Source organism: Fusarium redolens, assembly GCF_020744475.1.
Source record: "Fusarium redolens strain MPI-CAGE-AT-0023 chromosome Unknown BKA55scaffold_23, whole genome shotgun sequence".
In the NCBI taxonomy this organism is placed as follows: Eukaryota; Fungi; Ascomycota; class Sordariomycetes; order Hypocreales; family Nectriaceae; genus Fusarium; species Fusarium redolens.
This window is the reverse complement of record NW_025763686.1, coordinates 52,976-66,920: the sequence shown is the minus strand read 5'-3', so window position 1 is coordinate 66,920 and position 13,945 is coordinate 52,976. Positions and strand designations below refer to the sequence as shown.

General features: G+C 47.9%; 7 protein-coding genes across 7 annotated transcripts; 4 read left to right on the top strand and 3 right to left on the bottom strand.

Moving 5' to 3' along the window:
• The first annotated feature begins 54 nt into the window (after window positions 1–54).
• Window positions 55–1,492, top strand: BKA55DRAFT_583337 (Anhydro-N-acetylmuramic acid kinase). The gene has a single exon (XM_046194203.1). The coding sequence runs from the start codon at window positions 89–91 to the stop codon at window positions 1,478–1,480; it is 1,392 nt and encodes a 463-aa protein (XP_046042869.1). The 5' UTR covers window positions 55–88; the 3' UTR covers window positions 1,481–1,492.
• Window positions 1,493–2,175: 683 nt separating this feature from the next.
• BKA55DRAFT_583336 (general substrate transporter) lies at window positions 2,176–4,322 on the bottom strand. Its single transcript, XM_046194202.1, has 5 exons — window positions 3,989–4,322; window positions 3,251–3,940; window positions 2,767–3,202; window positions 2,693–2,712; window positions 2,176–2,637 (listed from the first exon to the last, which is right to left on the bottom strand). The coding sequence occupies exons 1-5, from the start codon at window positions 4,207–4,209 to the stop codon at window positions 2,409–2,411; spliced, it is 1,596 nt and encodes a 531-aa protein (XP_046042868.1). The 5' UTR covers window positions 4,210–4,322; the 3' UTR covers window positions 2,176–2,408.
• Window positions 4,323–4,705: 383 nt separating this feature from the next.
• BKA55DRAFT_526141 (uncharacterized protein) lies at window positions 4,706–6,283 on the top strand (the record flags this gene model as incomplete). The annotated part of the gene is made up of 6 exons (XM_046188810.1): window positions 4,706–4,734; window positions 4,783–4,811; window positions 4,858–4,886; window positions 4,945–5,569; window positions 5,616–6,095; window positions 6,153–6,283. 6 exons carry the CDS (start codon window positions 4,706–4,708, stop codon window positions 6,281–6,283), a joined length of 1,323 nt encoding a protein of 440 aa, XP_046042867.1.
• A 321-nt stretch (window positions 6,284–6,604) lies between these two features.
• On the bottom strand, window positions 6,605–8,017 carry BKA55DRAFT_526253 (uncharacterized protein; the record flags this gene model as incomplete). Its single annotated transcript, XM_046188818.1, has 3 exons — window positions 6,605–7,583; window positions 7,633–7,749; window positions 7,803–8,017. 3 exons carry the CDS (start codon window positions 8,015–8,017, stop codon window positions 6,605–6,607), a joined length of 1,311 nt encoding a protein of 436 aa, XP_046042866.1.
• Window positions 8,018–8,604: 587 nt separating this feature from the next.
• BKA55DRAFT_526183 (uncharacterized protein) lies at window positions 8,605–10,139 on the top strand (the record flags this gene model as incomplete). The annotated part of the gene is made up of 3 exons (XM_046188813.1): window positions 8,605–8,841; window positions 8,897–9,375; window positions 9,425–10,139. 3 exons carry the CDS (start codon window positions 8,605–8,607, stop codon window positions 10,137–10,139), a joined length of 1,431 nt encoding a protein of 476 aa, XP_046042865.1.
• An 859-nt stretch (window positions 10,140–10,998) lies between these two features.
• On the top strand, window positions 10,999–12,473 carry BKA55DRAFT_715688 (uncharacterized protein; the record flags this gene model as incomplete). The annotated part of the gene is made up of 4 exons (XM_046200890.1): window positions 10,999–11,166; window positions 11,233–11,391; window positions 11,503–11,562; window positions 11,646–12,473. The coding sequence occupies 4 exons, from the start codon at window positions 10,999–11,001 to the stop codon at window positions 12,099–12,101; spliced, it is 843 nt and encodes a 280-aa protein (XP_046042864.1). The 3' UTR covers window positions 12,102–12,473.
• BKA55DRAFT_526120 (chaperonin 10-like protein) lies at window positions 12,417–13,300 on the bottom strand (the record flags this gene model as incomplete). The annotated part of the gene is made up of 2 exons (XM_046188805.1): window positions 12,417–12,788; window positions 12,851–13,300. Coding segments are annotated over 2 exons (822 nt in total), but the record flags the coding sequence as incomplete, so codon positions are not given.
• Between the last annotated feature and the right edge of the window lie 645 nt (window positions 13,301–13,945).

Sequence of the window (13,945 nt, the reverse complement as noted above, 5' to 3'; positions counted from 1 at the left end):
CACCTCTCCCGGAACAACCCCAGATTCCGGAGGTGGCTCAGACATTGAAGGATAGGATAAATAGCCTTGCCTTATACTTTCAAACTATATGCGGTCGAGCAGTTTCTCGCAATTATTTCGTTCATGTTACAGAATCTTTACCATGGGATCTACCGAAGGTCTTCTCCTAGACGCTCACGCGCCTCTGGACATTACCGTATTGGGCTTAAACTCTGGCACGTCCATGGACGGTATTGATTGCGCCTTGTGCCGCTTTCGACAAGCCTCACCAAATGCACCGATGCATCTCGAGCTCTTGAAGTATGACGAGATCCCTCTTGAACAGACCATCAAGAAAAGGGTGATGCGCATGATCCTCCACAACAATACCACACCAGAGGAACTATCAGAGGTCAATGTCCTGCTTGGCGAGACATTCTCAGATGCTGTCATGCAATTCTCACAGAAACATGGTATTCCACTGTCATCCATTGATGCCGTCGGCTCTCATGGCCAGACCATCTGGTTGCTTAGTATCCCAGAGGAGGGGCAAACAAAATCTGCCTTGACAATGGCAGAGGGTTGCTTTATTGCTTCTAGAACTGGAATTACTACGGTTACTGATTTCCGTGTCTCGGACCAGGCCGCTGGTCGTCAGGGAGCTCCTCTCATCGGCTTCTTCGACTCTCTGCTTCTTCACCACCCCACCAAGTTTCGAGCCTGTCAAAACATTGGCGGCATTGCAAATGTTTGTTTCATCCCGCCTGATGTCGATGGTGCATTGAACACTGAGTTCTTTGACTTTGATACTGGACCTGGCAATGTTTTTATCGATGCGGCGGTGCGATTCTTTACAGATGGCGAGAAAGAGTACGACAAGGACGGTGAAATGGGTCGAGCTGGAAAGGTGGACCAGCAGATGGTTGACGAGTTCCTGCAAACTCATCCCTACTTTGCTCTCGATCCGCCCAAGACGACTGGTAGGGAAGTCTTCAGAGATACGATTGCACACAACTTAATCGATCGTGGCCTCGAGAAGGGAATGTCTCCAAATGATATTGTGGCCACCATCACGCGTATTACCGCTCAGGCTATTGTGCAACACTACAAGCGATACATGCCAACCCAGTACGGTCCGCTAGCAGAAATATACATGTGCGGCGGCGGAGCGCGAAACCCCAATATCACAGAGTATATGCAGAATGCCTTCCCCGATACGAGAATCACCATGCTTGACGAGGCTGGTATCCCGTCAGATGCCAAGGAAGCCATCACATTTGCCTGGCAAGGGATGGAGGCTGTGGTCGGGCGAAGTATCCCTGTTCCTTCACGCGTCGAGACCAGAAGAGAGTATATCCTCGGCAAGGTAAGCCCAGGCAAAAATTATCGCAAACTCTTGAAGAAGGGAATGAGCTTTGGGGGTGATTTGGAGTATCTGCCACCTGTCAAAGAGCTTGTTAATTATGTTGGCGGTCAAGTGTTTAGTACTATAAAGCAATAGACTCTATTCCCTGCCTTATCTGATAGACTTGCATGTGTCGAAAGCTTTCTACTATTTTAGGCTTAGTTTAAGCATTTTATACGCTTTTAAAAACGAGATTTTAAGATATATAAAGTAATATCACGCTTACTTATATGTTATATTTACTTATTAAATATATTACTTATTTATTAATTATTATAATATTTTATATTATTTAGAATTATATCTTATATTATCTGCTAATATACACTTTATATAAATTAGCTTAACCTTTTAGAAACCTTAACTATTTTACTTAGCGTTTTTCTTATAATTATGCCCTCTTTACAGACCTTTACTATAAATACTTTTATTTTTCTTTAATATCGGCTGACTTAAGCACTGAGGAAGCATCGTCTTCTGCAGAGTTAGATAATTCGACTTCCTTTGCAAGCATATTAACCGACTTGGCTTATTTAACTCATTTGACAAGCGTGGAGACAATAACTCTAAGCACCTTGGATATGACATCGGAGACTACCACCAGTATTGAAACGTCTGCTATAGATACAACTGTAACCACAGATGTAAGGCTAGAACTTTTACACGGCTACTATGGTGCCCTTAAGTCTCCGGATTTTTAGTTGCCATAGAATCAGCTATAACATCTTAAACCAAACGCAGCACCTCTATTATTACGGCCATATATTAATCCACGACTACATACATGCAATCAGCCTCTAATGCTTGCTACAGCCACGCGTTGGTCTATGAATGACTAGCCGCCACTCCTTGCCTATATGTTATGTTTAGTAGCAATGTAGAGACTGCAAAACAATCGTCTATAGCCCGGTTAAACATTCTCCAATCTGATTTCTTATACTACCTCCATCTAGCAGCTATATAAGTACGTGCGACCCCTTACTAGTTAGCTTCTGGCTACATGCGAGATGATAAAGAACATAGCTTATACAACCTCGACATGTAATTCAATTGACTTATCCTGTGCCATTGAGTCGCTCCCGTTCCCTTTATTCAATCTTTCATGCAAGAGAGCTGTACGCTTTGCAAATTCTTTCTCCTCATCCCAAGTGAAAGGACTCTTACTAGCAAAGAGATAGTCGACTTCTTCTAATGTACGGCCGGCAGTTTCGGGGAGGAAGCAGTACACCAAGGGAATGTATGCAAACATAGCACTAGTAAAAAGGTCAGCGGCCAGTTCCAGTTTCGGACAGATCAAAGGATACTCACGCTCCGAACACGTAGAAAGTCTGCAAGCCAAGTCAGAAATGAGAAAGTCATGGGTAGTTGAGGCGAGTCCATACCTTTTCGTTAATGCCAGAAAACATAACAGGCACCAAGAGAGAGCCTCCACCGTAGCCGACAGCCCAGCCGGCCACGCCAAATGCGTTCCCCTTGGCTCGAAGCCAGGTGGGAAAGATCTCGGTGGGATATATGAAAGGGATCAATAGCCAAGACGAACTGAAGATTAAGAGGTAGATAAAAACCATGGCTGAAGCTGCTGTGCCGTATTGAACAGCCTTGTCTGGGTTGTCAATAGCTCCCCGAAAGAGGCCGCCGATAATGAACAGGGTGATACTGAGTGCTACGGCACCCCAGTAAAGGGTTCTTCGGCGGCCTACCCTATCGATGGTAAAGGCTGCGATGGCTGTACCCAAGATACCAACCAGCATCAGTAAACCGGACAGCCAACCGGACTTGATATTATCAAAGCCGGCTGTACGATAGATGGTTCCAGAACTACAACGCAGTTAGCAAACTATCTTTTTTCAAAGAAGTATAACTCACTATATAACCACGGCTGCGATTCCAGTGCCATACTGCATGAGCACCTGGAGCCAGAAGGCAAGCTGGATGCGGCGGCCAAGATGAATGTCTCCGGATCCGATACCGAAAAACATCTTGAAGTAGTTGGTTTTGGCGTACTGAGACTCCTCTTCCACTACCGTCACAATCTCTCGATATTCCTTCTGCGCATCAGGGTGTTGAGAGTCACCATCCCCCCGCAGCTTTGCAATAATTTCCAATGCTTCATCAGGTCTCCCGGCCTTGACCAGCCATCGCGGGGACTCCGGGACCAAGAGGCTCAGTACCGCCAGGGAGATTACGGGAATGATTTGAATCGCAAACTCGAACCGCCAGCGAAATTGTCCACCGCCCACCTCAGTAAAGGACGTGCCGAAACCGATCCACGCTGCGAGGGCGATGCCGGAGAAATTGGCCAAGAATGTGAGAGCGATTTGCTTGCCTCTGTGTGATGCAGCAGAAAGCTCGGCCGTCCACATAGGCGCAATGACGAGGATGAAAGCCACACCCATGCCAGCAACGAATCGTGCGCAAAGCATGTGTGCGAGGTTGACAGCAGAGGCTTGCAGGATAACCCCGGCCATACACCAGAAGCATGCCATCCACATGCCCTTGATGCGACCGTAGTTGTCAGAGAAGCTGCCAGCCCAAAAGGCTGCGAAGAGAGAGCCACTTAGTAATATTAGTTATGGTTTCCTTTCATACTAAGGGGACACATACCAGTAATATACGGCGGCAATACCGCCCTGCAGCATGGGTTTGACGACTTCGTCTTTATCGTTTGTGTATCCCATACGTCGTCCGAACTCGGGTGCAATAGTCACAGCGCCCATAACGCCCTGACTGATGCCTTCGTAGGAGATTGCAACGGCGGAGGCAGTTGTAACAAGCCTGAGCAACTGCTGCCCGGACATGGACTTCCAGCTCTGGCGATTCCACATGATGCCGATGAATTAATGTCGTAAGATTAATACAGTAATATGTGTAGTTGTGTCAAGGTATTATTGGTTGTGTTTTGATATAGCCGATTGGAAAAGTTCTGATGATGTTCAAGATGCCCCCATTATATCTATTTCTTCTCCCCAGAGATTGCGAGCTTAGACTACTCCAACCCCATGGGGATTTAGCCACGGCGCCACGCGGAGGATTTGTTACGGAATGTTAGCGAGCTGTGTCCTCGTCTCGAATTACCAACAAAGGTTAGTTTCAAAAGTTGCGGCTCCGATTTTCTGACAACATGATGATAAATTATTAGCCAGTAATGGACCCATAATGGCGCAAACTGGAAAAATTTAGCATAGATGCGGGCATGCTGCACTAGTAAAGTCAGCATAAACGGGTAGTTCCGCTCCCCCGGAATCTTTCGTCTCGAATCTCTGCTTCTTTCGTCTCGAAATCCTTTCCCTGCTTCTGCAATCAAAGAACAGCCCGGGTAACATGGGTCGGCTGCGGTCTCGTAACGGCTGGTAAGTCAGATGAGCCGATGCTCCAGAATGATAGGTGACATAGAATAGCCTTACGTGCCGAGAACGTCGCGTCAAATGTACGCCTCCAGGGACAGAGCGAAATTCGTTATACTAACTTCACAGGTGATGAGACGAGACCGACTTGCGGGCTGGTATGTTAAGCATATCCAACTGCCGAACCGAGAAGATGATGGAGCTAAGTGAAACTAGTGCCTCAAGAGGGACCGACTGTGCCGCTGGGACGATTCATCCCCTCAGCTCAAGATTAAGCGATACCGGCCAAAGCAAATGGAACATCCGGTCCATGGTGAACATTCCCTACATCCTCCGGAAGGAGATAATCCATCGGCGGGAGGGCCCTCATCACCACTCAACTCTCTACAGCAGCCGGATTCAATTTGGTGCCCCGAGAATCTGACATCGCCGCCTTCAGCTGCTTCCATCTTCGACCTTAGTCAACATGAATCTCCGAACCAGTACAGTGGCGACTCTCCCATGAGCGTACCTAGGATGACCTCTGTCCCTCCTGCGCTTCAACGCCAGGAGGCTTTCTATCTACATCACTTTTCCACGCACGTGGCTCGGTGGCTAGACTGCACGGATGCATCACGACAGTTTACGCTTAATGTGACTGTCCTGGCCAAGAGCTCACCCATTCTTCTATATGCTATCATTTCTTATGCCGCTCGCCATTTAGGTGATAACAATACAGCTGATGAATTCCAAGAAAAGTGTATAGTGCTTCTCATTCCCTTGCTAAGTACCGAGACCATTGCCCACGACGAGACTATCCTCTGCGCCATAGTCATATTGCGCGTATGCGAACAACTGAGTGGTAAGTCCCGTTGCGCAGTAGCTCTCCTCGTCTAACATTACCTCAGTAACTGTGACGGGCGGTGATCAGGAGAGACATCTTGCTGGGTTGAGTGCTCTGCTCAAGGCATCTCAAGGACAACAAGTAGATCCCTCGGCACCTACCCTCTCTCAAGCTGCGTTTTGGGTTTATGTAAGACAATCCTTTTACAACGCCTGCATCAATCAGCAGCCGCCCAATTTGAATTTCGACTTGGTGTTGATGCCACCACCACCCGTCGTCCATGAACAAGCTGTCGATGTCAAGTCAGAGACTGCCTGGGCAAATACCATGACATGGATTTGCGCTACAGTGATGCATTTCTGTTTTAATGGAAGTCTCTTGTACTCAGAATCATCGACAAGGAAGCAAAGATGGTACGAGCTATCCGAGGCCGTTGAGAACTGGAACCAGACAAAGCCGAGTACGTTTGATCCAATATATTTTGGAGAACCAGAGCTGGGAGCAGATCCCTTTCCAGAGATTTGGTTTACAGCAGATTGGCATGGTAGGCACAAATTCCTGAACAATTCCCCGTTAGTCCATGGAACCTGATGGTTATCAGTTATGGCATTTGGATTCTACCACCTAGCTAGGATGCTTTTAAAGGTCTACCGTCCATCTCCGCGATTTGCCATTCGAAATGTCCGCCGAACCCTGCCGGAATCTCTTGTGAGTTCATGGTTTATAGAGTAACTTGCCTCAATTGACATCACCTCAGGAGTCTGTCATGGAGCACGCCCGAGCCCTTTGTGGAGCATGCAAAGGCTCGCCGGGAACTGTGCCATCCCTCATCACATTATGCCACTCTACATTTATTTGTAGGTTGTACCATCTTGTTAAAATTCAGAATTTTCTAACCTACGAAAGGGGGTCCCTTGATGACAGATGAGCGAGAGCAAACAAGCCTGGTAAGCATGCTTGAGGATCTCGAGTCATCGCATGCCTGGCCAACTGCCTGGATAATCAATGTTTTGCGAGAGGAGTGGTCAAAATGCTAGTAGTACATTATCTGTCTCAGACGCCGTCGCTGAATGATATCACGGCATGTTTCCCATCCCTAACCCATCCCATCCCGGGTGCCTCCCGGTTAAGTCTCTTGACAGCCTCCTCACTTTCTATTCCAACGCAAGTATCGGACTTGTTTGTTCTCAACGCGAGGACCTTGACACCACTTCCTTGCCCTAGTAAACCAAGCGAAGACTTGAAAGTCGTTGTGTGTGGCCAGAGACCGTCTCTGGTCAACTTTCGATAATTCAAGTCTCCTTTCCATATAGTCAAATAGCTGTCCTGAAAACGCTGAAATAGATCAGGTGCTACAGCGACCATCTCATGAAATGACCAAGCCGTCGTCCAAAACGAATGAACCTCGATACGCATTAAGCCGAGTTCGAGATACCTCTTGATCTGAGTGGCCCAAGAATTCAAACCTGTGGACCGCAGATGGTCGAGGAGGAAGTCCATATCGCTGGGTAATACATCGCTGACAAACCAGGGAAAACATTTCGCATGGAGAGTGATACTCGTTCCGAGTCCAGATGCAATGAGGTATGCCGAGTAGAGGACGTCTGCAAATAGCTCAAATCCAGCATTGTCAAGAACGATGTCGATATGTCGATTTTTTTGAGTCAACTGAGTCTTTCGCAGATAATGCCACACATGTGATGTATCATTGTCGACAATGTTCCGCTGGCTCTCCTCGATCGCTGCGCTTCCTTGTAACTTCTGAATTTCCTCCAGACTGAGGTTGGTCAGAAGAGAGAGATCTGTTGCGTTTCCCCATAAAGCCAGCTCGGTCATTTCAGAAAAGACAAGTCTCGCTGCATCGTCGTCCAAGCTTTGGAGTGGCTGTATCGGGTTCGCGATGACTTGAGTGACCCTGCTAGCCAGCTCCTGGACGGCCTTCTGCGACTTGACAAGGGTAGAATCCTTTTGACGTTTAAACACATCGTACCCTTTCCAGTAAGATGACATGGAAAATAACAGCTGCACTCGCCTGCAGAAGTTAGCATCATTTGGCGGCACACAACAACTCCAAGACTGACCTATACAGGTAGCATTCACCATACAACCATGGACAGTTGAGCCAGGTCAACTCGCCCATATTAAGGAGAAGCTGATTGTACGACGCAATGTCTGCCGAGCCATCATCTTCGAGGGGACTGAGCTTTGTTTAGTGATATACCGACGATAGAAGTTCATAAGGAGCACTCACCACAGGTGATCATCACCAGTAATTTCCTCTCTGAGTCTTTCAAGGCTTCTCTCTATCGAATTGATTTCGTCAAGTGCACGGGATGGAGCAAGCTCAGCGCCGGTAACACGGACATCATCGATCATGCCCTGCACAAGCTTAGGCCAGCGAGATTTGGCAGTCTCGTGCGCCATGCTGCCATGGTCGGACGTCCACACAGACCGAGGGATTGCCATTTCTTTATGCATACTCTTTCGCTGACTGTCCCTTATTGTCAAGCAACAGGATGAGAAATTCAAGGTCGTGTTATGACGAGAATAAATAGGTTCTATGCCCTTTCTACAGGACTTGCATTTGTCAATTGATTAGATAACTTTCCGACAATTTGATTCTGGTTCCTGGCGGAGACAACACGGAAATAATTACAGTTCGCGCCTCGGGTTCAGCATCGAGACGACTTGCCCAAAAAGGCACTTCGACTCGAAAGAGGTTAAACTAGTGTAAATACTAAGAAATTAGAGCTTGCAATCCCTCTGTGGAGTAAGCTAGTCACTAACGGAGGAACATCTCCTCCGGGAAGTTTACTAATTGCTATTGCTCTTCGCTCATCGTCACGAACTTCCAAACAGGGGATTCTCAATGCGATTCGTATCGAGGCGCCATCGAATACCACATTATATTAAATGCGCAGTCATGTCCGTGAACAAATTCCGAGGCTATTCAACGATCTCGAACATACTGAACTTAACATATTATCTCACCTGATCTATCTCGCAGAGATATTGCTAAGGTTTCCACAAACTTCATAACATATCATCTCACCATGACACGACCACAAACCCAGCAAAATGGGAGCCGTTCCGTTACCAACGGTCAACCACATGAATCCAATGGCAATTCCTCCAATGGAAATGGCCATGTTCGGTCATCTACCACTGGTGCGCTTGACTTGACCGTCCTGGGAATGAACAGTGGCACTGCCATGGACGGTATCGACTGTGCACTTGTTCGATATTACCAAGAGTCTCCGGATGCCCCTCTACACATGGAGCTCATTAAAGTATATTTCACTTCGCGGTATCTATCTACTCGTCTGGTACTGACCATATACTTAGTATGATGAGATCCCCGTGCCTCAATGGATCAAGAAACCCGTTCTCACGATGCTTCGGGAGACGAAGACGACTCCCTCAAAAATGTCGCAACTCAATGTGCAACTTGGACAGATGTTTGGTGATGCCGTCAAAGAGTTTTGCGATAAACACGAGATATCGATGGACAGCATTGACCTCATCGGATCACATGGACAGACCATTTGGCTTCTATCCATGCCGGAAGAGGGGGAGACACGTTCTGCATTTTGCCTTGGGGAGGGCACAGTTATTAGTGCCATGACCGGTATCACAACTGTCACAGACTTCCGAATGGCAGAGCAAGCCGTGGGTAGACAGGGTGCCCCATTGGTTGCTCTGATTGACGGCCTTCTGCTTCATCACCCGACCAAATGGCGTGTCTGTCAGAATATTGGCGGAATTGCCAATCTTTGTGTCATCCCCCCTGATTCCGAGGGCGGAGTGGACGCAATGGTGGACTGGTGAGAAATCCTCTACATAGCACCCTAATGAAGCGACTGACATCTCTAGGGACTGTGGCCCGGGCAACATGTTCATTGACAACGCCATGAGATATTTCACTAACGGCGAGATGGAATACGACAGAGATGGCGAATGGAGCTCCAGAGGCACCGTGCGCCAGGACATTGTCGATAAGTTTCTGAGTACAAACAAGTACTGCAACCACGTTCCTCCCAAGACCACAGGACGGGAGACATTTGGGGACAACGAAGGCCAAGAACTGATTAACGAGTGTCTTGCTGCTGGGTGCGATAAGTACGACACACTAGCAACCATTACTCGGGTGACGGCCCAGAACATCATCAAGCAATACCGCACATTCTTCCCTCGCTTCGGCATCAGCGTGGATGAGATTGCAGAGGTTTATATGTGCGGCGGTGGTGCCCGAAACCCTACCATCATCAAATATCTCAGGGAGCAGCTTCCGGATACAAAGATTCGGGCGCTAGACGAGACCGGAGTCCCATCGGATGCCAAGGAGGCAGTTTCCTTTGCCCAACAAGCCATGGAGGCTATCTTGGGCCGATCAGCCCTGGTTCCTATCAATAGTGACAGCCTAGTGCCTAATACTATCTCGGGCAAGATTGCTCCTGGCAGGAGATGGCGCGAGATTATGAGGTCGAGTATTAGATTTGGGGAGGGTCGCTCGGCCTTGCCCACAGCCAAGGAAATGATCGTGGAACGGCCTTACACTGCATGGAAAGCTATGCAAGCTTTTGACTGAGTGAGTATAGTGACTTAGACTAGCACAATAGTAAATAGTATTACCTATATCGATAACGATCATTCAGATTCGAGTTGCGTGTTGATTTTGCTGAAGTTACTAAATGATATTTGCCAGGACAAGCAACTCAGTATTTACTTAACACGTACTTGCTTCTTTAAATTGCTCTTCATCGTCGATGCTCTTTCTAAGAATAACAGGACTCAGGGCCAATATATCTCTAAATGGCTTCGAAGATCATATCAGCTGCCAACTCTCAATGCTCGTGCTTAGTTCACGTCAACGGAATTGAGAGGAAAATCAATTATTGTATATTTTGTAGTGTACCATCGTCTCTCTTTTCTGTTATCACATGTCTTCGGATAGAGGTGTGATGTTACGATTGGTCACCGTAACGGCGCTGTACGGCTTCTATAAGCAGCTATAGCCACCACTATAATTGATACAATAGCAGTTATTGGCCAATATTTTACACCGGGGCGTCGTGGTTAGGTGCAAATGTTACATGTGACGTGTACATGCACTACTGATCACCGAGAACGCACATACCTAGGTGCCTAAACATACTCAGTGGTGGGCCTCCGGCATAGCAACCCTCCTATTTAGCCTTGACCAGCTGACAGGACACAGAAGTACACATTTCCGTTGCGAGGTTCGATTAAAGTCCAAAGAGTGTCGTTTCTGTTGTAGGTTTTGACTCTAGCTCGTCTCGGTCTTATAGCGGTCTTACTCTCCCATTTATCAAGACCAAGATCTCTGCTATACACGCGACATCTAGCGATTTCACCAATACAGTCATATCCCTTCTACCATGGACTCACTTACTGAGATTCGTCTCTCATGCCTGGCGACAATGGTCATGCCTCCCGACGCTCGCATCACAGAATTCCGTCACCTCGCGTCCTACAACTGGATCGAGTCTCCAACGCCCACCATCGCCGTCCCAGGCAGTCCTGCCAAATGTTCACCACCCAACGGTCCCATCCAGGTGAAAAAGGGTACGGGATACTTTTACGCGGCGCAAAACGTGGCCCGCCATCCCGAAAGTTCGCTCGAACCTCTGTTTCGCGCTTTGCTCCTCACCGACCTCTAGGTTGACCTTCGATCGGTCGACGTCGTGACGGACCGGAACAATATTCGAAATCTGCTCTCTTTTGTCGACCAAGACACCTCAAGGGATGGGGTCGAGGAATTCGTCATCAAAGTCGAACTCATTGGCGAGACGGCTCTTTTCTCCCGCGAGGGGGAAGAGGTCAGGCGATACATCGCACCAAGTGAGTTCCGGGGCTACGGCCACGAGTTTGAGAAGGCCTACACAAAAGATCAGATGCAGGGAAGCAGCGGGCATTACAGAATTGTTTAGTATCGCTTTGGTGGTCTCAAGTTTCTCGTCAGAAATGAGGTGGATGGTTATGTCTCCCCAGTCGGAGGGGCAGATACAGGCAGCATTCTTGCTCACGAACTGTCCTCTTTGTCACTATCGAAGCCACCACAAGAGTCATATAGGTGGCGATGGAGGGAGTAGCTGTACCGTCAGAGCAATGCCGGGAGGTTAATACCCGAGTCGCCCACAAGACCCTGCAGATGGAAGGTATCATGCCACAATTTTGGGCATCGCAAACCACCAAAATTGTGAGAGCTTACCACACTAGTGGCCTTTTCCAGCCTCCTGTCGTTGAAGATGTGACCAAAAGTATGAAGCGGTGGGAGCAATATAACGAAGGCACTCTAAAAAAACTAGCGGCGGTGATTGCGAAGATACTTGATGTTGCCAAACGCTCTGATGGCCCTGTCCAGGTCAAATGCAGCGCAGCATGGCATCAACTTGTTTTGTCCAAGACCGACTCAAGGAAGATGCTGCCAGACGATTTGTATTCGAAGTGGAACCCGATAACAGAGACGGAAGATTCGGCCCCAGTCAAGACTCCAGGCATGGCAATGGTACCATCACGGTCATCATAGGAGGGAAGTCTTATCTCGTTTACCCAAACACCATTCCCCATTTCAAATATCTGGTGGCTACGTGGTCACCGGGGTTAGAGAAAACATCATTTATCCATGCCGGCATCCCCTTTTTCGAAACAATCAATTATAGCGTTCAAAATGGACTCCGGAACCTCTTCAGGCGCATGCCACATCAACTTCGGGACTACCGTACCTTTTGCGAGACACTTGATAGCCTTGGCATTGATGCTTTTCAGGGTCTCAATCTCAGAGATATCATCAAACTGCTCAAAGTGGAATCAGACGACTACGGCCCAGGTACACGACGGGTAATCAAGAGCAGCAAGACGGGTGCCTGAGGATCACGCAAGTCCCCCTGGGCTGAAGCTGATGCAATATCCAGTCGTTGGCTGGGATGTCCTCTGTGCAGCCGATCGCACCATGGACACCTAATCCGTATGTGAATTGATTTATAACCTGGACAGCGTTCGGACTGCTGTAATCAACGATAAGATCCGGCCGAAGGTGCAACGGCACTTGTGCTGCCCGCTCCAACCCCGCAGTATGATTGTCAATGGCGATAACATAGTATCCCCGTGCTTTGGCAAACTGCATGGCCAAAACTCCAAGGCCTCCGATACCCAGGATGGCGATGGTGTGTCCCTTGTTGGCACCCAGGACATTGACTGCATTCCATGCAGTTGCCTGTAGTATATGAGTCAGCCGACTACTAAGTCATTCTCAGAAGTTCTGGAGGGCAAACGTACGCCGGCACACATCAACGGTGCTGCTTGTTGGAATGATAGTCCTGCAGGAAGCCGGATCAAAGACGAGTGAGGCGTGATCATATACTCGACAAATGCGCCGTCGGACCCAGTGATGCCACACATGGATCGATTACTACAATAACGAGCATCCAAGGCCCCATTAACTATAGTAGACCACTTACAACCACCGCAAGCATTGCATGGGTTTCTAAAATTGATGACTCCAACACGATCACCAACGTTCCATTCATCCGGGACTTGGGAGCCCAGACTAACAACCGTGCCTGAGGCTTCGTGTGAAGGGGTCACTGGAAGCTGGGTTGAGAATACTCCTTCATACACTTGATAATCAGTGTGGCAGTAACTAGCTGCTGAAATGCGGACTAAGACTTCGCTGGGGCCAGGGATGGGCACTTTGACGTCTTTCTGAAGTTGATAGTTTTTGTAGAACTAGTAGTATGAGTCCTGGTTAGGGTCATGATGGCTTATCTCTCAGTCTTGGGGAATAAAGCACACCTGGAATAATTTCAGCGCCGTTATTGTGCTCGGAATAGTAGATGAGGAAGACATTTTGTTGAAACTGCCAGCAATAGCCGACGAGGAGAATGTTTTTAGAGTTCAAAGTAAATTGACAATGTAATGTATATTTTAAGTAAATTGACAAACATGGGAAGGGGTGAGGCTCTAGGGTAAGAACAGATTGGCAGACACAATTCTATAGAACCATAACCAATGGGGATAGATAGTATTAAATATGAACGACTTGCAGCCAGTAGTTTCTTTAAGTAGGTCTAGGAGAATTAATATTTCACGGAGTTCGCCGAACTGAGATTAATCACCCCTTCCAGCTGACCTTGGAAACATATTCACAAAAGATCATCGAGTAATTTGCCAAGATATACCTACAGGCTTTTGTCGTTTTCAGCCTGGCGGCACGCTATCTAGAAACCACGCCCCCGTTCTCCAAGAACCACATGACCATTGACAATAGAGGGTTGGGAGACCTTCGGGCTTCTCCAAATCCCGTCACTCCCCGCTCTTTATCTCAAATACTCTCATATCTTCTCCAATATTGCAGATGGTGTGGGCGATGCC